The 27,995-nt window shown below is 41.2% G+C and overlaps 1 protein-coding gene across 8 annotated transcripts; it reads left to right on the plus strand.

Moving 5' to 3' along the window:
• The first annotated feature begins 1,554 nt into the window (after window positions 1-1,554).
• Window positions 1,555-27,592, plus strand: dcaf6 (ddb1 and cul4 associated factor 6). Of its 8 annotated transcripts, none has more exons than XM_026143726.2 (21): window positions 1,555-1,959; window positions 7,676-7,737; window positions 9,552-9,644; window positions 11,068-11,253; window positions 11,338-11,451; window positions 12,612-12,747; window positions 14,757-14,968; window positions 16,224-16,317; window positions 17,764-17,883; window positions 18,025-18,369; window positions 18,681-18,887; window positions 20,479-20,538; window positions 22,403-22,586; window positions 23,242-23,351; window positions 23,493-23,784; window positions 23,944-23,985; window positions 26,099-26,237; window positions 26,387-26,543; window positions 26,627-26,715; window positions 26,793-26,898; window positions 27,005-27,592. In XM_026143726.2, exons 1-21 carry the CDS (start codon window positions 1,863-1,865, stop codon window positions 27,061-27,063), a joined length of 2,904 nt encoding a protein of 967 aa, XP_025999511.1. In that variant the 5' UTR covers window positions 1,555-1,862; the 3' UTR covers window positions 27,064-27,592. The 8 variants fall into 8 exon arrangements, with proteins under 8 accessions (XP_025999511.1, XP_025999513.1, XP_025999512.1 ...); XM_026143728.2 differs by having other exon boundaries at window positions 1,557-1,959; window positions 23,956-23,985; XM_026143727.2 differs by having other exon boundaries at window positions 1,557-1,959; window positions 22,406-22,586.
• The last annotated feature ends 403 nt before the right edge of the window (window positions 27,593-27,995 follow it).

Consider the following 27,995-nt stretch of genomic DNA (forward strand, 5'->3'; position numbering starts at 1 on the left):
TTGTAATGACTGTAAACAGGGAGCTAAAATTAATAAAAAAATGGATGGACATAAATAAATTATCATTAAATATAAATAAAACTAAAGCAATGTTTTTTGGTAATTTAAAATATAATATAGAATTACCAATTATCATTGAAGGTGTACCAATTGATAATGTGAGTGAAAACAAATTTTTGGGAGTTATAATTGATAACAAAATTTCATGGAAACCCCACGTCAGACACATAAAAACCAAAATTTCCAGAAGCCTCGCAGTTTTGAACAAAGTGAAACAATTCCTTGATAAAGATGCACTTCGTACTCTGTACTGTACCCTGGTTCTTCCATATCTTACATATTGTGTGGAAGTGTGGGGAAATACATATAAAAATACAACTAATCCATTAGTCACAGTACAGAAACGAGCACTGCGTATTATTCACAAGGCTGGTTATCTAGATCATACTCACAAATTCTTTCTTCAGGCAAAGTTACTTAAATTCCAGGATCTGGTTAATTACAATACATCCATAATTTTGTATAAAGCTTTTACTAAACTTTTACCGGCAAATTTACAAACTAGATTTGAAATTCGAGAAAAGGTTTATAATGTGAGAGGCTTTGGAGAATTCAAATTACCCAGAACTCGAACAACCCGTAAAGGCTTTTGTGTGTCTGTATGTGGTGTGAAAATCTGGAACAGTCTGAGTTTACAATTGAAACAATGCAAAAATATTCATAGATTTAAATTTCTCTACAAACAGTTGGTCTGGTCACAGTATACTCAATGATGGGTTTTAGTGTGCTCTGTAATGTCTGTCCTCTTACCATTGCTGGTATGGATTCCAAAATAAAAAATAAAAAATAAAGTGTGCGTATGTATGTACATATATGTACTTGTGTGTGTAGATATATATGTATGTATATGTATGTGTGTCTGTTACTTGTAGTTATTACTGCCTGTTACCTGTGGTAATGCAATTCATAATTTATATATTCTGTATTCAGTTATGAAGGCTCTAATTGTTGGTTGCGAGCTGCCGCTTAGATGCTTGTATCTGCCCGGGGCTGTTGATGGGTCTGTATGCAATGATGGGCGTAGCTGCGGGAAGTTTATTGTTTTTTTTTGTTGATGAGTGAGTATAGGGGTGGGATTTAATAAGTTTTCTTCGTCCCACTCCTTTTTCAGGCAAGTTTTGTTTTTTGTTTTGTGTATTTTATGTTCAATATAGGTATTTGTTGTGCCTGAAAATGAATAAATAAATGAATGAAATGAAAAATGAAGTGTTTTCTGAAGTTGCAGTCCGTTTGGCCTCTCCGGGCCACCGTAATACACCCCTTTATACATACATATACAAAATGTCACTTATGTCAATACTGTTTTTAAAAATCGTTAAGACATTTATTCAATTCATAGCCACCGGTAATAACTGAATAAGAGACAAGCCTGTAGCTAACTTGGCCACTGACAGAAATACTAATAAAAACTGGATGCACCCGCACCGTCAGCTTTCAAGGCGCTAAAATCGAGCGCACCTCCCCTCTGTGGCCAACCACGCAGTTTCTCGCGTTATTTGGACACAGCTGACCGCTTGAAGAAATAAACCAGGCTAGGCTAACAGGACACATAGTTAGCAGCAGCACGGAGAACAGGAACACAGTCGGGCTTCAGCTCAGTGGGGAGGGGGGGGAACAGCGGAGACCGGACAGGAGCGACTCTTTCCCTTCCAGCAATGCGGACACTGAGTGTCTCCTCCAGCTAACGTCAACGGCGTCCCAACGGGCAGGGACTGCTCCGAGGCGACGGGAGATAAAAGGCGACATCAAAAAAGGGGAAGGGTTAGCTCTGTTTCAATGTTATTGTCAATTCAGAACCACATATGGTCACAATGTCCTGCACTGGCAACCTCGTTTGGGATGTAAACAAACGCCTAATTGGATACAGCGAGCCTAACGCCATCAGGACCAACTATTTAGGTAAGAACAAAGCAATGCCTCTTTACTGCTAACGCTGACATGTATGAAGAAACGTGTAGGAGCAGTGTGCATCTGCAGACTGTGTGTGTGCTGCAGAATCACAAGAAGTGACAGGAAGACTGTGTCCCAGTCCAAGACACTACCTGCTTAATAACAGACAGCTGCCGCTATCCGCGCTCCCCCGTCCCCCCAACCTACACAGTGTAAACACAGCCTGCACCTTTTATTTATAGTGAAGGAGCTAAAACAGTACAAAGACGAGGTTCAGACTTGTGCTTAATTTGTAGCAGTGCGGGCCTGTTCATCACATCATACAGACATAATGTTACTTTTTCAAAGGAAATGCAGTGTAGATCTCATTTCAGTGCAATCGCAGGATTGTGCAATCATCTGTAGAAGGCACCCCATATATAGTAGTCTGAAGTATATCCCTGTAATGGCACAAATAATGCAATAAAAGCAGGGTTCAATCATGTAATGCATTTATGAGAGGCTGGTGCATTAAAAATAAAAGCGCTCTGAGTTTGGCAGGAGTCTGTTTACAGTAGAAAGTGCTGACAGCATCAGGCTTTCTTTTCAAGACACTCACAGAAACCGATGTGTCATTACTGCTGCGTGAAAAGGCCACAAGGTGCTGAAAGTAGCACAACCAGCAGGGCCGGGAAGGATTAGAAGAGGAAATTAAAATGGTTTAGTTTGCAATTGTTTGACTATCAAAATAAATGAGCTAAGATGACATAATGATGATAATAATAATAATAATAATAATAATGATATTTTTATTCATCGTTACAGCCAAGAAATTCCCATGTTACAGCAGTCAAAACATTTAACACGCCACATAACCAGAGTTTACATTTGACAAAGGAAAATGGCTCAGAAAGGTTAAATTGTACAAAAGAAAGGAACACAAGGAAAATAAGTCCAGCTAGTAAAGATGCTATAATAATAATAATATTACATCTAGGTAACAATTCAAATTGCCTATATTTACAACTTTCGAGCACTGATGCTTTTTACATTACGTGAGCATTTATCAGTAATACTACGTCCTTTGTGCGTTGTAGCATCATATCCAAACTGGAAGCAAGCTTAAAGGACCAAAAATGGTACAAAATGTATTAAATGAAAAATTACTTTATTAATATTTAAATAAAAATGACAGGTTTTATACAATAAAAGTAGCCACAAAATAAATAAATAAATATGTGTATATATATATATGGTAAATATCTGGAAATGGTGAAGGCGAAAATATCTCACACTGAATGAAATGCAGCAACTTATTAAGGTTTTAATGCAATTGTAAGTAAAAGTAATAGGACTGCATAATTTCAGTCAATAAAATGTGTCGCAGCGCTGCACTGCGTTGATTATTTCTTACATCCTTGGTTCCTGCAGGCAGAAACAGCATTCCGGTTCTGCTCATCACTGATCTGCTAGGAAATGTAATCATTGAATTTTAAGGCTTTCCTCTTTGCTGCTGCATTAAATGCATTTAAACTTGGGGGGAAGATATTTTTCTATCATATATTTCAGTCTGTTTATTTTTTTTAAAGTCCTCTGGAAAAGACTTTAGAAAAATATAAATTTTAAAGTCCTGGTTGCTGAAAGTTGCTATATTGATAAATTATTCAGTCATAATTTGAATGTGTAAAGGTAGGTCTCTTTTTTTCTTTTTTCTTTTTTTTTTTTTTAAAGTGCAGATATAGTTATTTTCGAGTGTTGGTTGTGAGAGCACAGTGCAGGAGAACAGAGGATGTTGCCCGTGTTGCACTCGGAGAGATAAAACTGTCAGAAAGTCTGTACCTCACGGCTTTATAAGCCCATAGAGGTGGGGCAGGTGCCTCAGAGGTTTAGTCAGTCCTGTATTTAGCATGTCTGAGAGATAGTCAGAGCTGTTGTCGTGTAGAGGATACATGCTGTGATGTGTGGGTCACAGCTCCTGGAGGATAAATTTAGCTTAGAAGAAGCGTTAGAGGGGAACAAGTTGGGGGTTTATATTCAGCTGAAACTGAGAAACGTCCCGTGAGGTTTAAAGTCTTCTATATTGTAGGGTTTTCCTAGAACTGTGATAGGAAACGCCTAAGAGATGATTCATATAACTAGGAATTACTATTTTTACTCATCTTAAGTTACATCATGCTAAGTCATTTTATTTATAAGAAAATTTAAGATCAACAATTGTTGACAAAAGCTGTATAGGTAGAAGAACAAAATCGTTTAAAAAAAGAAATTACAAATAAATGATAAAGAAAACAAATAACAGGCAGACTTAGTGCATTTTAAAAGCCAACCACTCTTTTTCGAGTCTGAGTCTGCTTCATGACTTCTCTGAGTCTGGTTCATGAGGGCAGCAGCCATCCCTCTCCCTAGCCACCTGAGGGGGGGGGATACTGAGGCATTCAAAAAGTGAGGTTGTTCAGGCAGAGATATAATCTCTCCAGTGTGTACTTGGTCTTCCCTGGGTCCTCCTCCCAGTTGGAGGCAGAAACACCTCAACTAAGAGGTGCCAGGAGGCATCCCAGTCAGATGCCTACACTATCTCAACTGCCTCCTTTTAATGTGGAGGAGTAGCAGCTCCATTGTGAGTCTCTCCTTAATGACGAGTGCCTCATTCAGCTCTGAGGGAGGGTCCAGCCACCCTGCAAAGTAAGCTCATTTCCTCCAATTGCATCAGCAATCTCATTCTTTTGGTCGCTAGCCTCAGCTCATGGCTAAAGGTGAGGTTTGGGATGTTGATCGACCGATAAATCAGCAGCGTTGCTTTCACGCTCGGCTCTCTTTACACAGAGAGGCAGATTGGTACGATTCTGGTCCAGTCCATCTGCCAGTCTCCTGCTCCCTCCTTCCCTCACTCGTAAACAAACCCCAAATACTTGGACTCGTCCACTTGGTCCAACAAGTGGGCAATCCAGCTTTTTCTAACTGACAACCAAGGCCTCAGGTTTGGAGGTGCTCTTATAAAACCTTTATAAAACTTCAGTGGAAGCTGGCGGACCAGGCTCGATGAAGCCACTTAGACCAATTTTTCTGAAAAAAAGCAGAGACAAGTTTGATTGCACTGTTTTTTGTGTGTGAACATTTTTAAACAGAATGCAAAAAGTCTTGCATTTGATTCTGTGAACTGATAGCGAATCTGAGTATTGTTGCAGATTTAGGCATGACTGTACTTAGTACATTACTCATTATTAATCCATTTATAGGTGACGTGACTGTGCTTGCGATTGGTGATATCAGAGAAGCTTTTGAAGTGAATCACTCCCAGACTATTTCTGCAACATTCATAACACCTGTTGAAGCAAGTTAAGGCTCTTGTTAGTATATAAGCCACCAGACTTTTGCAACAGCTCACTGAGTCATTTCATTATTACTAAAGTAGTTAAAAATATAAAGGAAAACATAAGGAAAGCAGCTACTTTATTTTAAAATTAAATATTTCTGTTTTTCTTCCCTTAAAGGCTGTTTTCACACTGGAATAATGTTTTTATTTAATACAATAAATGCTTAATTGTGACAGCAAATTCTTCTGGATTAAAATAGTTCACCTTTATAAAAGAAAAATATTAGCACAAAGAAGTTTATTGACTACTGTTACATGGGGTTTTAGTTTTTGAGGTGACTAGTAGTTGGTCCAACCACACTGACTGACAAAGAAGAGTCCATAAAGTATGATCAGTTCTTATGGGAGCCTGTGCACTCACCCCATCAGGGATGTGAAGACATTGCTGCTCAGCGTCTTGTAGCAGATGCTGCCGTTTCTGCTCATCATTTGTGCAGTACTGCTATAATAATGATCAGTGGCCTGATTGCTGCTGCTGGATGAGGACATTAGCTTTGGCACAGTTTGCTTTTCCCTGTCAGGCTTCACCCTTTAAGTGACAGTTTGCAATGATGAAGGAATGTCTTGCTTTCTCTGGTAGTCCTTTGCTGACATTGACAGTGAAACACACCGCCCTGGCTCACATTGGATGTTAAGGAATTCACGATGTGTGTGTGATCTTAAAACAACCGCGTCAGCGTTGTTAATATCAAACATGTTATTCAGGTTTATCTGAAGCGTCTCTTCCTTTTTTATCTGAGGCACAGGTTGGTTATTTCTTCCTTTCAGGATTGTCCTGATTGTGCTGGTTTCCTTCCAGGCCTCCCAGTAACATTTTCTTTTAGTCTGGACTCTCACCTTCTCCTAGATGTGATTACTGAGTTTGATTCAAACATGCAGATGCTTTTAACGGACTCCTTGCAGGTAGACTTCCTGTAGGCCCTACTACATGGTGAGCCATGTTGGTGTTTGTCAAAAAAAAATGAGAGTGACGAAGTTGTGAAACTCATAGAGGGGAAGTTGGGAACAGCAGATAAACTAACGGAAATTGGGCTCATAATAAATGAACGGCTTTTTGCCTTGTCATGGGTATTTTCCCATTTTCACTCAAATCCTTGGATGTATTGTTGTTGATTGTCTTTGAGTTGATCTTACCACCGTTATTGTGGATTTCCTCTGTGATTGTCTTGAAGTTTATTAGTGGAAACCCGGTTCCACCATTAGAGGTTGAGCCAATTTTTAAACGTTTCAACGGCACCCTTGAACGTCTTTCCTTCTTCCGTGTGTGTGACTTTTAATAGAAGTAGTTTGACATGTGTGGCTCATTCAGGGTGTGCGCTTATCGGCCTGAACCTGTTGATGGAGATGCTTGTGATGCATACCAGCTTTCTGTGCACAGTGTGATAAATGTTATTGGATCCAGGAGACTGCCAAATATAACCACCTTATCTGGATTTCTTATCTTTTTGTTGACGACATGCCTTAGATAGTGAGAAATCCAGCTGTGCTTGCACGCAGATGATCAGAAAAACAGAATTTTATAACTTATCCATCAGGACGACCATATTGCTGTTCATCATGCGGTGATTGTAACTGAATGAAAAAACTGCAAAACTGATGACTTTAGAAAGTGAGACCCTGACCCTGAAGCTGTTTGTTAGAATAGCACGTGCTTTGAAGAACACACATCCTGTTGCTACTTATCCAGAGGCCTGAATCTTCCTGTGATTTGCTAATCAGGTAATTACTTCAGTTTCCTTCCCCTTTGTGTGTTTGACTCTTTGATCTCTTTTTGTTTTACTGTGTCCTCTTTACCTCCCCTCCTGTAAAACCTTTCAAATGCCTCCGGGTCACTTACGTCTCTGTTCTTTGTGTTGGACTACCAATAAATATCATGTCAAGGTTTAAATTGCTTACTCCAAAACTGTGTTTTAATATCTGCTATTTGAATTGATTTCTCGTCCAGTTAAATGTCATTTTGTTGCTAAATTAATCAAACACCTGGGAAATCTTAGGTAGGTGTGTGTGTGTGTGTGTGTGTGTGTGTGTGTGTGTGTGTGTGTGTGTGTGTGTGTTTGCCCTGAGGTCACAATAGAAAGATGTTCACAAAAATAAGATAAAATATTAAGGGTTGACATTGTGAACTATGGAACCACTGTTCCTGCATTTCGAGTCTTATTGCAGAGCGGTTTTGTTTGTACTCGCCTCGTTTCTTCCTGTTGGTGCAAACAAGGCTTCCACTGCATGAATAATGGAACACAAGCTACAGAGCCACTGTTTAACGTGACATTTTATTCCTGTTGCACTTAAGTGAAGACTGGTAGATAAATGCGATTCAAATGAAAGTTTAAAGCCTGACAGCCTTCTCAAATCTACATGTTTCTGTTTTCACAGGTAGAAGAGAATTTGTCCAGAGGCTTAAACTCGAAGCAACACTGAACGTACACGATGGCTGCGTAAGTGCCCCACATTTTTATCCGTCTCTTCGTGTTTATTGGTTGAAGTCCTCTCCCTGCCAAACACGCCACGTCACTTTTTCTCAGCTTGCTGGTGGAGCCTTGAACAGATCAGATCAGGTCAGGTGGTTAATTCCTCTGAGAAACCTGAAGCTGACATAACAGTCACACGTCCTGTCACACTACAGGGCAGGACATCAGCCTGTCCAAGACACCACAACAAGCATTGCATGCATGCAGGTCTCAGGAGAGCTGCATTAAAGTGCAGCTCTTAGCCACAATGATTGAGATATTATTATTGCATTTTCTGAATATGTTAGTTTGCGTTTAGTTAAGTAGCTAAGAGCTTCTGTATTAACACGGTGTATGTTTTGTTTTTGTCTTGGACTCTACAAGACTTGTATGATTCATTTCAAAATAATCTTTATTTAGCTATACTTGGCCTTCAGCCATGTTCTGAAATGAGCCGTTTTAGCTCCTTTACTGATTGACTGTTTCTTATAAACAGATGACTTGAACAAGCAGGGGCTGTTGTGCTCATTGTCAGTCTATGAGGGATATCAGACATCCTGACATTAAAGCATCCAAGAGTGGAAAAAACAGTCTGAAACGCAGCATTCAGAGCAGCCTGAAACCCCAGCTGTAAGCTCATAGGGATTACTTGTATATACGCTGACCTCACTATTTAAGGCTTTGGCCATGGCCAATATGAACATCCACCTTTTTAACAATGTATATGTGACAGAAAACAATAAGTGTAACAGGTCCACTTTAAGTTATTAATCAGATAAAGACTTTCTATTTGCACCACCTAAAATGTGTCAATTTAGCAGATTTTAGCATCAGAAGAATAATATTAGTGAATATGAATTATTGTGAATACTTTGATTACTTTTTATTATAGAAATTTTAAGCTTGGAGTTACAGAAGTTTTTCAGTGGACACCGTGAGATACCTGACCTGTTCTGACTCTGCACTGTACCACATTACACGAGATGCTAACCCTAGCCTGTGTTTAAAAATGCCATCACAATAAATAAATAACACCATTTCCTGCCTCATCTGTCACCATCTGTTAATCTTTCATTAGGTGAGGAGGGGCCTCACCTACACTCCACCTCAAATCTAACTATAGATGATGTGCAGCGTCTCAGAAACCGAGTCAAACATGTTAAAAACCTGATTCAGACGTGAGGTCTGCATGTAGGAATACACGCAGTGTAATGTCTCAGCAGAGGCAGTCTGACACGATGAGGCGCTGACGGAGGCTGCAGGTGTTAATGAAATATTGATCCACAGAGTGACAGCAAACACTGACCTGATGCATCACTCTTCTTTTGCTGTTCCTTAGATCCACAGCTAACTCATTCTCTAGCCTTATGTTGGTGGTTATTTCAGTTGATCGAACTGTTAATGAACCTAATTTGAATTGGACGATGGCATCCATATTTTCTTACTGATTTGAAGCAAAGGCATTCAGGGATTTTCTTTGTTGCTGATGCTTAACAAGCACAGAAAAGACAATAATATAAATGTAATTGTGTGCAGGGACATGCCATTTCTTGTTATTCGCTTCTCTGATAGTAATTCACATTCGTCATGCAGAATCCTCTCTCACGTGTCCACATTTTGGGGCTGGACTGAGTTACTTATTTATTTTTTAACTATTTGTTTTACATCAATCTCGTATTACATAAAATGAAGAAATTCAACAAGTCGTCACGTTTATGAAGCTGTAATGAATGGATGTCGGAATTTAACTTGCGTTTGTCAGTGTACACACCATGTAAGCGCTCTCTCTGATCTCTCCTCAGGTCAACACTATATCATGGAACGACACGGGCGAATACATCCTGTCAGGGTCGGACGATACCTTCCTGGTCATCACCAACCCTTACAACAAAAAGGTTGGATGAATGGATGAACACCAAACTGATCATTTTTAACTGTTATTCTTTGCATAAATGGTCAATTAGCCATAAAACAGGACAAAAAGCTTAAATTGGCAGAGCACAGTTGAGATACTAAACTAAAGGAATTATTTAATGGATGGATGTTCCACAACTGTTTTTGTGAGGGATGTCCACCCACTGAAGGTTTGTTTCGCTGGGACAAAAATATCCCACATTATTCTGAACCTTTTTTATCTGCCCACATTTTTCTGAAACAGAAATGTGGTGAATTGGAGGGTGGTGCTAGTCTTTAAAACTGGGATGCTGAGCAGGAATTTGTATGGTTTTTTTTTTTGTTTTTTAATGTGACTGTTATCTAATATAGAGGTAGGAGATCTCCTGGTCTGTGTAGTTGTCTAGTTAGGTTAATCTAAATCAGGGGTGGACAATTCCAGGCCCGGAGGGCCGGTGTCCCTGCAGGTTTTAGATGTGTCCTTGAACCAACACAGCTTATTTAAATGGCTAAATTAGCTCCTCAACATGTCTTGAAGTTCTCCAGAGGCCTGGTAATGAACTAATCATGTGATTCAGGTGTGTTGACCCCAAGGTGAGATCTAAAACCTGCAGGACACCGGCCCTCGGGGCCTGGAATTGCCCACCCCTGATCTAAATTAAGCCGAGTCTCCAGTTTGAGTCTGTATTCATCATAAAACTCTAACTCTTAAACATTAAAATTACATAAGTGTCTAACAATCTATGAGAGTCTTGAGTGTTTTCATCTTTGTTATTACAAAAGTGGTAAGAGAAGTTTCTGTGGTTCCCTTAGTTTCTCTTTCTTTGACATACTTTGACTTTCAAATGATGTCATATGAGGGAAAAGGAAAAAAAACAAAACAAAATGTCAAACGCCAAACCTAGCAGCAGAGTCGCATTTTGTGGCTAACCGCTAAATAATCCCAGTATGCCTTCTTGTCTTTGTGTAGTTCATGCTGGGCCTCTTTGCTGTGCAATAAAATAAAAAGCTACAAACAGCTGCCAATTGCATATAAAAAATGGCTGTAATTGCTAAATGCAATAATTTTGTTAAACACCTTGAATTCAGTCACATCTTTATTTATTTGAACTTCCGCTGTGGCAGTGTGCAGAAACAAAACAGCAAAAATGGTATCTGTCCAAATACTTAGGGATCTGACTTCAGCTTGGGTTTAGACAAAGATTGGAAACAGTCAGAAAAAGCATGGCATTGCTCCCAGAGACCACTTACCAGCAACTCTAAATACTACAAATGAACACATTAGTGTCTAAAATTATGTAAATGTGTGCAAAAATCCCCCAGGATGTCAACATTTTATACTCTTTCATCTGCTGATTTGCTGCCTCTGGTCGAGCATCCACTCTGATGCAGCTGTCATCATACATTTCTTCTTCTCTGCTTCAGGTCAAGAAGTCAATACGTTCAGGTCATCGGGCAAACATCTTCAGTGCGAAGTTCATGCCCCACACCAACGATCAGGAAATTATCTCCTGCTCTGGAGACGGCATCATCTACTACACCCACACTGAGAAGAGTCCCGAGTACAACAGACAGTGTCAGTTCACCTGCCATTATGGAACCGCTTATGAGGTGCTGATTCACAGAAGCTGATGAAAAGGGTTTCTCTCTTACTCGTTACCCTCCTGTCTTCTAAGCTTCGCTTTGTTTCTTCAGATTATGACGGTACCGAACGACCCCTACACGTTCCTGTCCTGCGGGGAGGACGGCACGGTGCGATGGTTCGACCTTCGCATGAAAACTAGCTGCACTAAAGAAGACTGCAAAGATGTACGGGTGACATCTGTGATGTTTGTCTTTTTTCTGTCTGTGATTCATCACCAGTCAGGGTCAGGATCAATGTGTTTGTAGCTTTGGGGAGGGATCGATTGAAGAACCATCTTTTTGTTGTGAAACCCTGGCAGGTGCCCTTAAAACCAGATTAAAACAGAGAGGTGATCGAGCTTTTGCAGCAACACTATCAGATCTATGGACTAATCTCCCTCTCTGTGTCTGCACAGCTTAGTTGATATAGTCTTTATTAAAAATGAATTTATTCTCTTTGGGTTTTGGCTCCAGTGTGACATTTTTTTTTTTTTAAATGTTTATTTTTTTCTGCTTTTTAGTGTAGCTTTTCCTGGGGCTATATAAGTTTATATTGTACTGTTGTTTTCATTGAGCTATATAAGTAATCTTTATATAGCCCATTTAAGGAACCTGACCTTGAGTTTTTCACAGTGTTTAGTGTATAAGAGTTTGTGGATATCTTTTTTTTTTTTTTTTTTTTTTTTTTTTTTTCTCTTTCAAAAATGGCTCACTGGACTTTGTATTCATGCAGGACTGATAATGGACCCCCCCCCCCCTCCCTTTCTTACTTCACTGCTTTCTTCACAAACAGCTTTTGGTCTCTCCTCTAGGAAGCGGTTTCTTTGGCTTTAAACCAGCGTGCTTCAGTTGATAGATGAGTGTGTGTGTGAGAGAGAAACCGTGTCCTCCTAGATTATGTTGCATCTTCTTGTATTTCGTGCTCCAGATGAGAACCTGTTACCCTAAAACTGTCAGAAGAGTTTTACCAGCTGCTGTCACCGGCCCCTCTGCCTCCCCATCATCAGCCTGCAGTAGTCAGACCTGGTAGTGCAGTTGCTCCACTTTATTAGGTGCAACTACTTCAGAGTGATACAGCAGTTTGGGATTTGACATCAAATATCTTTAGTCTGACCAGTGATGTTAATGTGGTTTCATAAAGTCTCATAAAGCAACAGAAACACCTCTTGAGCTTCTAAATCTGTACCTCTCAAAATGATTACAGTTGAATCAACACAGGATTTATTGCAGGCATCAGTTTTACATTAGTTTACATCATTTAAAAAAAAAATTTATTCTCAATCAGTGATATCTGCCATTACTGAGCAGAAGTGACTTCCAGACCTCATTGCGCTCTTTCATTTCAGGACATCCTGATAAACTGCAGAAGAGCAGCGACCTCCATATCAATTTCTCCGCTGGTGCCGTACTACCTGGCCGTGGGCTGCTCCGACAGCTCAGTACGAATCTACGACAGACGCATGCTGGGCACAAGAGCGACGGGTAAGCAGCCCTGCACAGTGGACTTAGCCACTCTACACGTCACAAATTCGTTATCCTCGTGTTAATGTGTAGGTAACGCAGCCTGTTGTGGTGGAGAAACTAAACTTGCAATGTCCGTTTTTGCTTTGAATGTTCAACCAGTTTCTCGTTTACATGAAGGCAGCGGGGGGAGGATCTCCCTTTGAGTTTTTGGTCCCAGCCTGCTGTGCCTCGTCTCTTGTTGGACATTTCTATTTTTAGATACTTTCACGAGTATTTTTACTTCTTCCTGTGTGTTTTAAATCCTTCTGACAACTGCTTATAAAAGGTATTTATGGAGCGTTGTTCCTACACAGAATGCAAGTCAGTTTTTTTATTCAGAGACTTTTAAACAGACTGTTTAAATAGTAGGGTGTGAGGCATGCCAACAAGTTGTTTTTTTTATTAAACTTTATTCATAGTTTTTCTAAACAAAGCTAAACAAAACACTTAAATTCTCCCTATCGCTTATCCCACTGAGATTACAAATATAATGGAGAAAGAAAAAGAATAACACTGATTTAATAAATCGATGTGGATATTAATGGGATAAACACAGTACATGTGTATGACGAAAAAAGTATGGACATTTCTCCTTAACTCAACAATAAGTTTGAGTATACCACAATTACATACACTAACAAGACCAGCAGTAGCTTCGTTATCATAGTGACCAGGTCGATAGATCCAGTTATTAAAAGATGGAGATTTGTCTGATTAATTATTGAATAAGTCTTCGGGCCATTTCTCGGCAGTGTTGCTACACTTCCACCAGGAGTTCAGTGTTTAGATAATGAGGGTGGATTATTACTCTGGATCCTACTGTACATTTTAGATGTGTTGCTCTTTGTGCCGGGGTCTAAATCTAGTATATCGCTAATAATATTATTGGCCAGCAAATATGGGAGAGTAAAATGTTTTAATAAGAAAAATTCATATTTATGAGCATCTGTAAAACTGTCATTTGGACTGTTATAACTTTTGTGTAATGCCTGAAATAACGAGTGTTCCTTAGAACACAAATACATCCTTAAGAAAGTGAATAAATAAATACAGACCATTTTTGTGGCAAGTTTGAAAACAACGTCAGTTTGAGACAACGAGAAAAGACAACTGTTCACCACAGGAGAAACGAAGCATAGCTGATTGATGCAAACAGGTTTTCCAAACTGGAACCAGGTTTTTAAGGTGCGTTCTACAACAAGGTTAAGGATATGAAGTTGTTTTCCTTTGGCCTTTGTTGATCTCATTTAAAAAAACAAACAGTTACTGGATTGATATCCAATCCCCTGCTAGCGCAGACAGGACTTTGATTTTTTTCACCTCAGGCAGAAGTCCAGTCTATTAATTTGGCTGTTCGTGTTGCCCAATAGACTTGGGTACTTCTAGACACGGGGATGGCATGGTAAACCTTTCATCTTGATTATATTCACTCCTCCAGTGACTAATGGGCAGTAAAGCTCAGCACGCCAGCTCTTGTTTTGTAACAGAGTTTTAAAATGATGTTTTTAGAATTCCTTTTAAAACACGTGAGTTTGATTCTCAAGTAGGTAAGTTGTGTGGCTTGAACGAAAGGGAAAGGATTAAAATCTGACCCAAATTCCAACTGACTGACAGGATGTGTATCTAATCACATCAGTAACCCTTTCCTCGGCTCTAAAGGCAGTGGCTATGGATTCTATAGAGGAATAGTGAAAGACAGCAACGCTGCCAAGTATCGCAAAAACAAACAGCCTGAAACCTCAGAGTTGGTGTGCAGTAAAGCCAGTGGTGAAGACTAGATTGTTCTGACCCAGGTCAAAAATGTTGAACTAAACCAAACTGTTTTTCAGCACAGTAAATAGACATTTCCATTCAACACATTCAATTGCTTTTGACATATCATTTATATCAAACCCACCGAATCGTCTGGACCAAATCCACAAATATAATTAAGAATCTTGTTCACCGACTCATTGGCTAAGTTGCACACACTCTCTCATTTTTTTTAGGTAATTACATGGGCCGGGGAACCACGGGCATGTGTGTTCGGTTTGTTCCCGCTCACCTGGCCAACAAGTCGTGCAGAGTGACCTCTCTCTGCTACAGCGAGGACGGTCAGGAGGTGCTGGTCAGCTACTCCTCCGATTACATTTACCTGTTCAATCCCAAAGATGACCAGGCTCGAGAGCTCAAGGGCCCGTCGGAGGAGAGGAGAGAGGAGGTGAGATCCCAATGGGAACTTTTCTTCTGTCATTCTTTTCTCCCAAACTGTGTCTTTTAAAGGTTTATATCGGTTCAGACACTGTGCTGTCATTTAGACAGTTTTCCATTATTCCAAGTGTGTAATAATTGATCTACAAAATAAAAATCTGCCTTATCTGTCAGTCTAAGGCAAAATCCAAAAATATTTACCACTTTTTAAAAAATGGGTAAAATACCCAAAACAATCAAGAGTCTCTGTCTTTTCTTGTTGATCAGCTGACTGACTACTGGAGTGTAGATCTCAAGTTACATGTACAGAGAAGGTTAATGGAGGCCTCACATGTTATGTCTCCTGTTAAGAGTGCTAACGGCCTTTTGACTCTATAGAAAATAAACATAATCACGTCTGGCTGAGCGGAGGTGTCCATGCGGCTGATTTTTGGGGGCGAATAGGACCGATTGTTGTAAACAGAACTGACCTTGTTGTTGCTCCTCTGGGCCCTGCAGACATCAGTGCTAAATCTGTGGTGGCTGATGCAGTGCAGGGAGGTGAGCAAATGACCCTGAGAAAAACAAACCCAATACAAAGAAGGAAGAAACGCACTGAGGATGGAAACAGCGTCATGAATTACTGCCTGATCTGTTTGGCTCTTAGTTATATTTCCTTTGTTAGTTTTGAGATTCAAACAACTGAACAATCAAGGAAACTGCGTGTTTACGCTCGGTGGTGGTCTTCACGTGTGTCCGAATGTGCTGGGTCACGGTGCCATGGCGAGTTCAGCTGTGTCTAGATGCAACCACCACACGCATTCCTTTCCAAATACAGCGAGCGACGCAGGCAGCGTTCCTCAAACCACCAAAATAGTTCAGGCTGATTTTGGGGCAGGCGAGGAGCAGTGTTCCTTACCCCCTCTGTTTTCCTCTACCTGCGACCTTGTTTGTTTAATCCTTTTATCTGATTTATTCAACTGTCTTTCAGCTTCTGCTCCTTTTCACCACCTGTCCACACATTTCCTGACTGAAGCGGTGGATAGTCCCTGCTCTAAGAACCTCTTTTTCCTATTTCTGGCTCTCAGCCTGTTGCAGCCAGGGGGACTGGAAAGTGGCAGGCAACCTCAGTCATGCTGCCAGGAGGAGGGGGTGGGGTGGGGGGAACACTTTAAAGAGGACACTGATAGAGACGAGTAGTGTTTTGCTTTGGCAGCGCAGCTATTTTTGACCATGCCTTGACTGACAAACTGCTAATCTCTGTGAATGTGTGTGTGTTTCCACAGCTGAGGCAGCCTCCAGTGAAGCGCCTCCGTCTACGAGGTGACTGGTCTGACACTGGACCCCGAGCTCGCCCTGAGAGCGAGAGGGAGAGAGATGGTAAGATCACAGTATGTGCTCCTGCTCGTCTACAGCGACGGTCTCGTATGACAGGCCCGACCTCTGACAAACTCTGAGAAGACTCCAACCTGCAAAATATATTTTTATATACTGCTCAAAACATTAAGGGAACACTTGCATCACACATTGGATCTCTTAGGAACGAAATCCTCAAGTTTGAAATCTTGACTGCCATTCAGTGGTAAAAATCATCAACTCTTTGAGGACTGGGTTCAAAATCACACCAAAAAGTTAAAGTTGTTCAAGCGTTTCCTTCATTTTTAGCAATATATTTTCCCCATATTGATTTTGTAATCTTAGACGAAGAAGAAATCAGGCCATAAAACTGTCTCATCACCAACTCTGCAACTTATGAACATAACCAATAAAAAGAGAACCAACAGTGCAGTGATCTGTGGTAAATGCATTTAAATCCCAGCTCCCATCTTATTGAACACTCAGAGCACTTTCAGCACAAGCTACATTCACCTGGTAACGGGCTCTTTCATGCAGCACTTTTTCTCTTTGATGCAGTGCTTTCTCTCTGGCGCAGACACTCTCACTGATAATACATCTGAGTTTTTAGGGTTCACTATCTCGTAGATCCAACCTGACCTCTGGACGTCCTGCTGTTCTTCCTGAGCTTCAGTTCTCTTGATGCATCCATCAAGTTTACCCTTTAAACTGAACTGGAGCTCAGAGTATGTAAACCTGATTTAAAGTGTTTCCTTTAAAGTTGATATAGTTGATGCAGAGTGGCCCAAACTAGACACAATAGCAATAAGAGTGAACAAACATCCAACTAAAATAATGGTTGGGTTGAAAAATGGTAAAAAAAAAGCTCTGGGGCAATAGTAACAGCTTATATTTCACATATTCAGGTGAAAATGTGTGTAAAAAGCTGAACTTCTTTATAGTGTATCAAAGTTTGCTTGGGTCAGAGAGAGTAGAAACCTCACTTTGAGGCAAATGACTTGGAGCGGTCTCCTGCTGCAGGGTTTTTTCCACCATAGATGAACGTAGTTTAAGTTGTTTAATCTGTTTTGTTACTGTGGTTTATTTTGTTCAGAAATAAAATTTAAAAAAAATCAGTCAAATGGAGGAAAAACTCATCTTCGGGTTTCAGGTGATGACTGTTTCAGAGTGCTTTACTTTGTTCACAAGTTGGGTTTTTTTCTTTTCTAGTTGGATTTCTTGTTTGTCATTTTTTGGGGATAAATTTTCCCTAAATTCTCATATATTAAATTAATAATTTGTGTAATGAGTCATCCTTGTGCAGGTCTTAATGAGCCTCTGCTTGCATATGATCAGTTATGATAAGCAGTTTCTTTTGAGTACAAATACTCCAATTTTTTTTTTGTCATTTCTATAAATATGGACTGTGTCAAAATGAAAAGCTTGACAGGATCTAAAGACGTTTTCCCTTTTTTTTTTTTTTTGTTCCAGGAGAGCAGAGTCCGAACGTGTCTCTGATGCAGAGGATGTCGGACATGCTGTCCCGGTGGTTTGAGGAGGCCAGTGAAGCCCAGAGTAGCAGAGGAACCCGACCTCAAACGCGGCCCCGAGGTGAGGCTTCAATACTCCGGCCTTCAAACGGGCCGGAGTAACTTCAGTAAGACTGACTGTTAAGAATCTTTCTGTGATAATAAACCGTAAACTAGCCAAAATCTAAAATCATTGCTTGATTTATTTATTTTTTGTCTTCAGGTACAGCTCTTCGTCCCGAGGGGACGTTGAATGCTCCAGCTGCCGCAACAGGCGACTCTAGTCAGGAGTCCAGCGCCCCCGAGAGGCCTGTGGGGACGGACTCCCCAGAGGTACCTGCCAGTCCCGCAGCGGCCACCACTGCGCCCATGCCTAAATCCACCTCCTCTTCCTCCTCAGGGTCATCATCAACAGTCACAGCACCTCCTCCTTCCAGCTCATCATCAGTGGAGACCTCGGCCACTTCTTCCTCCCCTCTCACGTCGTCCCCCGACTCAGAGCAGCGGAGTCAGGGTGACACAACTGGGACCCCGACGGCCACGCCCACCTCTGAGCCCGCACTCTCAGGTAAGAAACCAGGACCGCACTCGCACTCACTGTTCACATGTAAGCCTTCAGTCCAATGAGGAGGGTTAACTGCTCGGTGTATGAGTGTGTGTCCGCGTGTGTGTATGTGTGGGTGTGTGTTCATTGGAGCCACTCCACTCAAGCAGCAGCCTCACTTCACTTTATTTTCCTTCAGCATCCTGTTGTCCTCCTCCTCCTGCTTGTTTATTTCATTTTTGCCCGATTCTCTGTGCCGAATCTTCTCCTCACATCCTCCGTCAGTCTTCTAATCGTGCATCCACTCTTCCTCTCTTCCTCTGCCCCTTTGTCAGAGTATGGTCCTCATCGGCTGCCCATAAGTTTAGTGTGTAGGCGTTTGCAGAGGTTGCTCCGGCTGGCTGACCCACCTGGACGGGGTCGGCGAGCGGCCCCTTCTCCTTCTTCTTCTTCACCTTCTTCTTCCTCTGCAGCCCCTGAGAGACAGTCGCAAAGAGCTGCTACCTCTGCTGCTGCTGCTCCTGAGAACCAACCCTGTACAGGTTACCCACCCCTCCGAGCTCATCAACCCTGCAGCAATCCCTCCATAAGGGCTGCTCCCCTGCCATTAACCCGTCCCCGCCTTTTAAGCAAAGACAGCCATGTCTGTTGTAGAGAGGCTCCAGAAAGACCCAGTCTTGCTGTTACTGACCACTAACCACACACTGATCTTCCCCGCTCTCTTATTATTCACCCCTTACTTCCTCTAAACTCCAGAGTCCAGTGTGTCGCCTCTCCACTGTTTGCTCAGCCCTTAACTCACTAATGCTGTCACTCCATCTTTCCACTTGTTGCTTGAGTTTTCACCTGCAAACTCTCCTGCCGGAGTGGCACCAGACGGTATGAAGCTTTGCTTTGGCCTCATGGTTGTTCAACCATGTTTGATGATATAACTTGCCTTTTTTTTTTGTTTTGTTTGTTTTCTTCAATGTCATTGGATAGGTCACATTACTGGCTTCACCTACTGCTGATGTTAAAATTAAGGTTATTTCCATCAGTTAGTGTTGCCCGTTTTGTAAATGTGTCTCGATACTCAAAAGCCGGTGGACAAACAGAAAAAATAAACAGACATAAGTGATTTTACTTGCTTGAGTTGAACTAAAATGCTTGAAACAAAAAAAAAAAATAATAATAATAATTTTTTTTTTAAATGCTGGAGTGAAAATAAGCAAAAAAGCATCCACTTTGGAATCCACAGACTGACTCTGAAGGAGCTTCGGAAAGACCGCAAAACTATTGCTCGGTTTTCCTATTTGCAACAATTTGTAACATTTCAACAGATTTTTTTTTTTTTTTTGTCTGTGCACGAGCGCAAAGCAATAAAGTAAAACCCTCGAATCAAATAATGATTATGTAATATATGTTTATTAATAAGTTATTTTTTAAGTTTGTTCTGCTTCAGTTTTAATGTGACAGCATTTAGTTAACCCGAAGAGCTTCTCTCACTTTCAGCTTTTTTCTCTAAAAATGTAGGTACAACTTTAATATTAAAGATATAAACCGATTTTTAAACACACAACAAAACTGGCTTTACATAATGAGGCATCTGTTATGAAAGCTTTTATTGAACACGTCATTGTGCAGTTCAGTAGACACAATATTTAAATTGCTTCTTCTCACTTAATTGGCTTTAGTTGGTCACAGATATCTTGGAGAAGTGTGTTGTGTAGCCAGCAGCCAAACAGATGTTATTGGGTTTTTTTTCTTTTGTTGTTGTTGTTGTTTTGTTGTGGCAAGCCCAAGTAAGCACTTCTTGATGGTTGGGATTTCCAGGTTCTACATAACACAGCAGATATAAAACATTTCTTTGCACATCTGTAAAAAGCATGCATGAAAATCATGTTCTTGTTTCCGTTCAGACTTACTAATCGCTGATTCTCACTGAGCTTCCCCAACACTCTGTAAACCGATCACAGCTGTTATCAGATGAAGGAGCTTTTTTATTTTTGGCTGATGTGAAAGCTCTTTCTGCTTGGCCTTGGATTTATTTATTTATTCATTTATTTTAAACATGATTTAGAAGTTTTTAACCCGTGTGAGCCCTCACGTTTGACCTCTTTGTTCAATGTTTAGTTGGTCTCATTTGTGTTCCAGATTCCCCCTCGTCTGTGGTAAACAAACAGCTGGGATCCATGACTCTTGATGAACAGCAGGGTGCGTCTTTCCCTTCCCCAACCCCATTCCCTGACACTCACCCTGCCACTCGCTTTGTCTTCTCCACCTTCTGTCTTAACCACTTTCCCTCATCCTGTCTCACTCCACTGTTTGTCCTCCATCGATTTCATGTTTTTGTTTTCTCTGTATCCACTGCTTTACTGTTCAATATTCTACTGTCCAGATGTGGATGTGTCTGACTGTTACTGTTGCTCTGGCCAAAGGATTTAATACAATTGTTTAAGAAGTTAGAGCTTTGAGTAATGTAATAAACAATATCTCCAAAATTCAAATGGATGACAAAGAAAAGCACTACTCAGACATATACATTTCAGTGCTCTCTGCTGAACCATCTGTGCAATATTTAGCTTTTTCTAAAATGCCCTACTACGTCTGACATTTCTCCTTTGCAATGATTAGCATTGGTAGTCAGATTTAATGTGGTTTCATCTTTAACTGTTCAGTTTTATTTGTATAGTGCCAAAGCAAAACAATGGTCTTTCTAAGGCACATATGTTGTTACATAAACACTTCACAAGAACCCTGAAAAGCCCCAATGGTTCACTCTTGATTTCTCTTGATCAGAGTGGACCATCTACACAGCTTTGTTTAATTTGAAAATAATGTCATATTCAGTTTAATTTAAACGTTTTACTTTGTTGTAATTTAAAGAGGATAATTAAAAGTGGATGATGCTCATCTTAAGCATGATCAGAGATTTGGATATTGAGCTATCTTAGTAATTCTAGGCTTTAGAATATGCAGGTATACCTGTGATCAGTGCTCTAGGGTTCAACAACTTGCACAGTAGTAAAGTCCCCTTTTGGTATCGCTGATGGTTGATAAAATCCTCACTGCGCACCACATAATGCACAATGTGCCAAAAAAAAGGGGGTCAGAAAAATATTTTTGTCTCATTTCGTGATGGTGGATCAGTGTAACTATTACACTTACACACTTACTTGACTTCTAAGAAGCCAGGCATAAGCCTATGTGCATGCCCAGACACGCCTGTGCTGCAGATGTTTATGTGTGCAGATGCAACTGGGAAAATGGAGCGAGGCACATTCACTTTAATATGACTCTCATAATAATGATAAGTTAATGGATCACTGGGGAAATTACAGAAAATGATTGCTTTGATTGGAGCTATCACTGCTCACGATCGCCGACATCATCCTCCATTGGCACACTCCCAAGCTCCACCCACCTCCTTCTGGTTGCTAGGGGCAGCCAATCAGTTACTACTAATAAATAACTTTTCTAACTACTCTAGGACAAAGGTCTGAGTCCAGAGGTATTTATAATACTTTTTATATACAACACCAACAGTATAATATCAAGCTACTTTGTGTGTACTGTATAGCTTTATATATGAAGCACTACATCTGTGATTATTTACAGTGCATACTGACAGAGATATAGCATGTAGCATCTTAGCAACAAGTCCCTCTTTGTCCTCCAGCTCAAATTTTCATCTTCCCTGGAAACCTGTTCCTTTTCTTCAGTGTAGCTAGCAGCTAACGGGTGTAATGACCCTTTAGGGCCTTTGACATGTGTGTGTTTGTGTGCGTCTTGTGTCTTGCTGTTGTGGCTGTCTGTCAATACGTGTCTTTTACGACGTGTCCTTTGTGGTTTTGTCTAACGTTTGCTGCATGTTCCCATTTCTGTTTAATGTTGTTTATCAGAGGGAATGGATGCAACACAGAGTTGCATATTTGTGGTGTGTTTTTAAATGACCAACTGCACACTGCAAACGACAGGAAGAGTTACTTTTGATCAGAGTTTTAGTCTGTACAGCCAGTGCGTCTCAGTAAGCCCCCCTTGCTTGTTTTGCCTGTGTGTATTCTTCTTCCTCTCTCAGTAGCAGCCGAAGCTACAGCTTCACCTGCTGATGAATCTGCTGCTGCACCAGCCAGCAGCATCCCATCCATCTCCACCTCTACTTCCACCAGTCGACCCAGTGCAGCAGAGCCTGTCCTCAGCCTGCACTACAGCTCAGAGGGAACCACCACCAGCACTATCAAACTGGACTTCACTGATGAGTGGTGAGTGATGGCCAGTGGGTGTCAGCTTTTTAGGTTGAATGTGACATTATACTTGGATTAACTTTATAATCTCATATTTATAATGCTCATATCTCCTCCTCTGTATACCTGTATGTCAATACAATAAATGACAATAAAATTTAATTTGGCTCATGTTGACCTTCAGATAAATAAGGTTGACATGATCATTTAAATCTTCATACGGTGCTTTGTATACGTTTGTATGTGTTGACAACACACACCACGCTTGTGAGAGTCATAGTTTTTAAGTTATCAGGCTTTTTGTCAATTTTTTTGACAAATAAATCAATAAGTTGACAGTGAAGACGTTGGTGGATGTAAGCCAAACTTTAATGGAGAGTTAACATGAACCCACCTTACACCCTGACAGAGTTTTATCAGAATTCATTCAGAACTTTTCGAGCTGTCTTGTTTACAGACAGAATGAAAAGCAAAGGTCTCCAGTGCAACTTCACTCATTCCATTCAAATTCAGGTAACTCAATAGGAGTTACCTTCTTATAGTCGGGGCAACTGCATGATACTTGTGTCTTCCCATATTTATTTATTTATTTTTTTCCCCAGATAAATATGAGTAATTTTCAGGAAAAAACACCCCAAAAGGACTGATGGTAACTCTTGTTCTTCCACTACAGGAGCAGCAGCACGTCCAGTTCGATGGGCAGTGGAGGCCCCAAAACATCAGAAGCTGCAGCTGTACAGAGCAGAGAGAGTCTGTCGACAGAGAGCTCGGTATCAGAGCAGGGTGAGTCGTCTCCTACAGCATCATGAAAACGCCTCGATCTCAAACATTGTCTGATCTAGAACAATAAACATGACACAATGAATGGCTTTCTGTATTCCAATCCTGATTGCGATGATATGAGTTTGCTGGCTTCCTCCGTAGAACCAGCATGTGATGCCTCCTGCTCCAGTGCCCCCAGCAGCTCAGCAGCTCAGGTTCCAGCAGAGGGCTCCTCTGAGGGAGACAGCATGGCGTCTTCGCCGCAGGAGAGGAGTCAGCCGGAAGGTACAGAGGAGAGGTCAGGGGGCTGTCGGCGAGCAGAGCCCTCTACAGAGGAGGGGCAGGAGGGCGTGGAGGGCCAGAGTCAGCCCGCACGCGGCAACCAGGACTCTGATGACAGTGATGATGATCCTATTCTTATCCCCCCCTCAAGGTTCAGAGGACAGGGGCAGAGGTGTGTTTGAGAGCATAATGTTTCTTACTACAAGTAAGAAAAACTCTGTTTGAATGCAGGTGATCATTTCGCATTCCTTAGTTCAGTTAAAAAGGGGGTGGGTGTGCCGATTTTAGAATTTGTGATGCTTTGCTGTTGACTGTTTTACTACAAATATAGATTTAATTCCAGAGGATCTGCAGTAGGAGATAGGATGATCAGGTAATCTGTTTGCATTGGAAAGTGAACGCATCTAATGCATCAGGAGTGTGACATGCTGCGGAGCATTTAAAATTAAGAGCACAACGTGATGTGCAGTAATCGGATAACTTCTTTTCTTTTGTCTTGGTTTGACGGTTTCTCTCACAGTGCACTAATAACACACACAGCTGACTGTAGAGTGCCGTGCATGTGAGTACTGACTCCACAAATGGTGTGAACAGAAGCATCACAGCTGCATTTTGTGTAGAACAGATGGAGAAGAAATGAGTGTCATGCATGAAATCCTTGCAGAAAGGAGCCAAACGAATATAAAACGGACACATTTACACACAGCGAGGTCAAAGGTTTAAACAAAAGTGGCATTTTCATAAATTTCACGCTGTATGCCATCTCAGTAGATTTGAAATGAAAGTGGCAGCTCATGAGCACTTTTGGCTTTAATTTGAGGGGATTGAAAAAAATTATTTAACCGTTTTAGGACTCAAATGTAGTTGAACATGTAACTAAATAACCTGTCCGCAAATTATTTTTTTTAAAGATAAAACATATTTGATTTAATTCGACCTTTATGGTGCCTTTTGCAGAATATTCAACTCTTTACCTTTGGAAACTTGATCAAAGTAGATTTCCTCCCCCTGGTGGCTCATCCTGATTATGAGCACAAAGCTGTCGAGCTGACTGACAGCCTCTGACTGTCGATTCACTAAGAACTTCCTTTCTCTACTAGGAGATTTGGATGTATGCAGACTATTAATGCCCGACTACCTTGCTACCTCTGTGCAGACCTCCCCATGTGGGGTGGCTGTGGCTCAGGTGGTAGCGCAGATCAGCTACTGACTGGAAGGTTGATTCGATCTTTGGCTTCCCCAGTCTGCATGCCAAGTATCCTTGGGCATGCGGCCCAAGTTGCTCTCCGATGCGTCCATCTGTGTGTGAATGCTTAGATTGCACTTAAGTACAGAAGGGAAGTGCTTGTATGAGTGGGTGTGAATGGGTGAATGAGGCATGTTGTAAAAAGCGCTTTGAGTACTTCCAGGAGAGTAGAAAAACGCTACATAAGAATCAGTCCATTTATCATTTACCCATCACCTCCCTGTTACACCCCCTACCTGACGCAAGCCACTAGTTCCAGAAGAGCTTCTGTCTGTAGTGAAGAAATTAATAATGAAATGAGATTGTGTGGTTATGTAACGTGGTCTTCCTTGCAAAACAATTTTGCAAGGAGGCAGAAGAAGAGATGGGAGAGCGTCTGAGAGCTGGGATTGATGGAGGAAGCCAGTTGCTGTCTCTGCAGTCGTGTTCCATGACTACTGGATACGTGAAGGAGACCATGAAGACGTGATCTTTACTGCATGTGGCTGAGAGTTCTTCACTCGACCAGACGTTCTGGTGGTGGAGTTCTTCATCCTGTAATCATCCAGGCTGTTTATTAGGCCACTCGTAGTGTCACAGCCTAATGGTGGCCTGTTTTCCTTTCATTTAGAGCTTCTTTGAGCCCGTGTTATGGTTTTACTGCAACAGCTTCCAAATGCAAATGCCAAGAATGGAATCCCCTCTAGACTATTTATTTATTTGTTAAATTCAAGTAGTAATAACATATTTTTTCTATGCCAATTGAGTGAATTATTTAGTTGACAACCCCAAAATTAGGCAGTGTGCATAATTCCATAAATGCTAACCCATTACCTTCCTCAAATTAAAGTTGAAAGGCTACACTTGCTTTATGTCTTTCTTGCCCCCTCTCTCTCTTTTATTTTTCAGATCTATTCTGGTGGCTTGTCTGGTCAAAATTATGAAAATTGTATCATTAAAACATTTCTGGATTTAGCTTTGTGTACAATACTGTTACAGTGTATATCTGGTTGAAGTCACTCTAAGGTTGAGAAGAACAAACTTTTATTGGCTTGAGTCGGTTATGATGGATCAGGCAGGTGCTTTCGCTTGCAAGTGGCTGCTTTCTCGCTTGGAGCTTGTTTGTTACAATCTTGTTAATGGTTTAAAAAAAAATATCCGTGTAGCTTGGGTCTGAAGCATGAGACTTGAGGCAGCACTGACAGCATGGGTTTGTTTGCTTTCAGGCACGTGTATGAGTCTGGGGTTTCTTTTTTCTTAGACAATCAGCAGCAGCTCGTATTCAGGAGCTGTTCCGCAGGAGGAAAGAAAGGAGGGAGATGGAGGAGAGCGAGACTCAGAATATCAGGAGACCTTCAGTCAAAATGGTCTACAAAGGCCACCGCAACTCCAGGACAATGGTATACCTCGGGCCACGCGTGTTGTATTAGTCTGAACTCATATTAATCCATTGGCTCTGATATCAGTGTTTTAACTGTTGTCATCAGACTGTGAAATTTGAAGAGTACAGTTTCCAAAATACTCAATGTTCCCTTTTAACTGTGTGTAGATAAAGGAGTCGTGTTTCTGGGGCAACAACTTTGTGATGAGTGGTTCAGACTGCGGCCACATCTTCATTTGGGACAGACACACCGCAGAGCACCTCATGCTACTTGAAGCCGACAACCACGTGGTCAACTGCCTGCAGCCGCACCCTTACGACCCCAGTGAGTCCCGCGGATGTCCCGCCTGAACCCGGACGATGTTTCTTCACTTGTTGACATTGCTCTCATTTCCTGCTTTGTTTCAGTTCTGGCTTCTTCAGGGATAGATTATGATATCAAGATTTGGTCGCCACTGGAAGCATCGCCGTCTTTCAACAGAGTCCTCGCTGAGGAGGTAGAGTCAACCCACAGAAAAGAAAAGAAAAAAAACCAAACCCACCGTAAAACCTTTCTTCTTCTCTTCTCGTCAAGGTCATCACTCGGAATGAGCTGATGTTGGAGGAAACGAGAAACACGATCACAGTCCCGGCCTCTTTCATGCTTCGAATGTTGGCCTCCCTCAACCACATCAGATCAGGTACACACACACACACACACACACACACACACACACGCATGTAGCACGCTGTTTTTGTTAGACCAATCTCAGCCTCTCTTTAATATTTGCCTCTTCCTCTTTGCAGATAGAGTAGAAGGCGATCGCTCCGAAGGCTCAGGCCAGGAAAACGAGGACGAGCAGTAGCCAGCTGGAATTTTATTTTAAAATAAACACTATTTCTTCTTGCTGTATAGCACTTGAAAAATACCCGAGATTTGTACAAGTATAGTGTAGAAAAACTTCCTTTTGAAAATTAGTGTAATTTCTAGCCCCTTGTGTTTTTTAAGAAGACTTTCTTACTGATGTGTCTGTATGAGGATAAACTATATTTGTGTGAATGTAAAGGCAAGGACGTCAAAATATAAGTGTGAGGAAAAGTGGTGGCTGGTGTGAAAGTTTAAGTGCAATATTATTTTGTTAGGAGAAGGTGAGCTTTGATCAGTGTTAACGTTTGACGTTTTTGAAACTGTAGCACAGCTGAGAAATGTTGATGTGCTGCTCCGGCAGTTACGCATGTGAATACAGACATAAAGTAAAACACGGATGCTTTAATTTTCTTGTTGATAAAGAAGAAGAAGAAAGGGGGGCGGGGGAAGAAAGCTGTGGATCTTCTCCCCAAAAATATGTTTTACAAAACCTGGAAAAAATAAAGCCAAATGGTATCTCAAATATATCTGCACTTGGGTTTGGATGGAAAATTTAGACTAAGTGTTTGACTTCAGCAACAGACGGCACCTGCTGACAGATACTGACAGCTGTTGTGGGTGTACAGAGCAGCTGCTCTTGGGTCAAACCTGTGTCATACAGTTCTACTGAACAGCTGCTCTGTTGGTCCAAACCCAGTTTCCTGTGGAAATCACTTAAAAGTGAACCAGTGTTTGGACAAGCAATCCCTGTGACTCGTCAAAGTGATTCATTCTATAGCACCTTTTGAGATAAACATCACAAAGCGCTTAACAACAAAATCAACATAAAAAATTAACCCACCTCAAGTCTAAAAAGATGAGACCACAGAGTCCACAGATCTCAAGCTCAGAAGCAGAGTGTTCTGGGGGGCCTCCTTTTACCTCCATGCA

The sequence above is a fragment of the Astatotilapia calliptera genome, chromosome 16, assembly GCF_964374335.1.
Source record: "Astatotilapia calliptera chromosome 16, fAstCal68.1, whole genome shotgun sequence".
NCBI lineage: Eukaryota > Metazoa > Chordata > Actinopteri > Cichliformes > Cichlidae > Astatotilapia > Astatotilapia calliptera.

Coding starts and splice junctions, on each gene's coding strand:
- dcaf6 (XM_026143726.2), top strand. CDS start 1,863: ATGGTCACAATGTCCTGCACTGGCAACCTCGTTTGGGATGTAAACAAA. Junction 7,738..9,551: donor TGAACGTACACGATGGCTGC/GTAAGTGCCCCA, acceptor ATCTCTCCTCAG/GTCAACACTATATCATGGAA. Junction 14,969..16,223: donor CGGAGGAGAGGAGAGAGGAG/GTGAGATCCCAA, acceptor GTGTTTCCACAG/CTGAGGCAGCCTCCAGTGAA.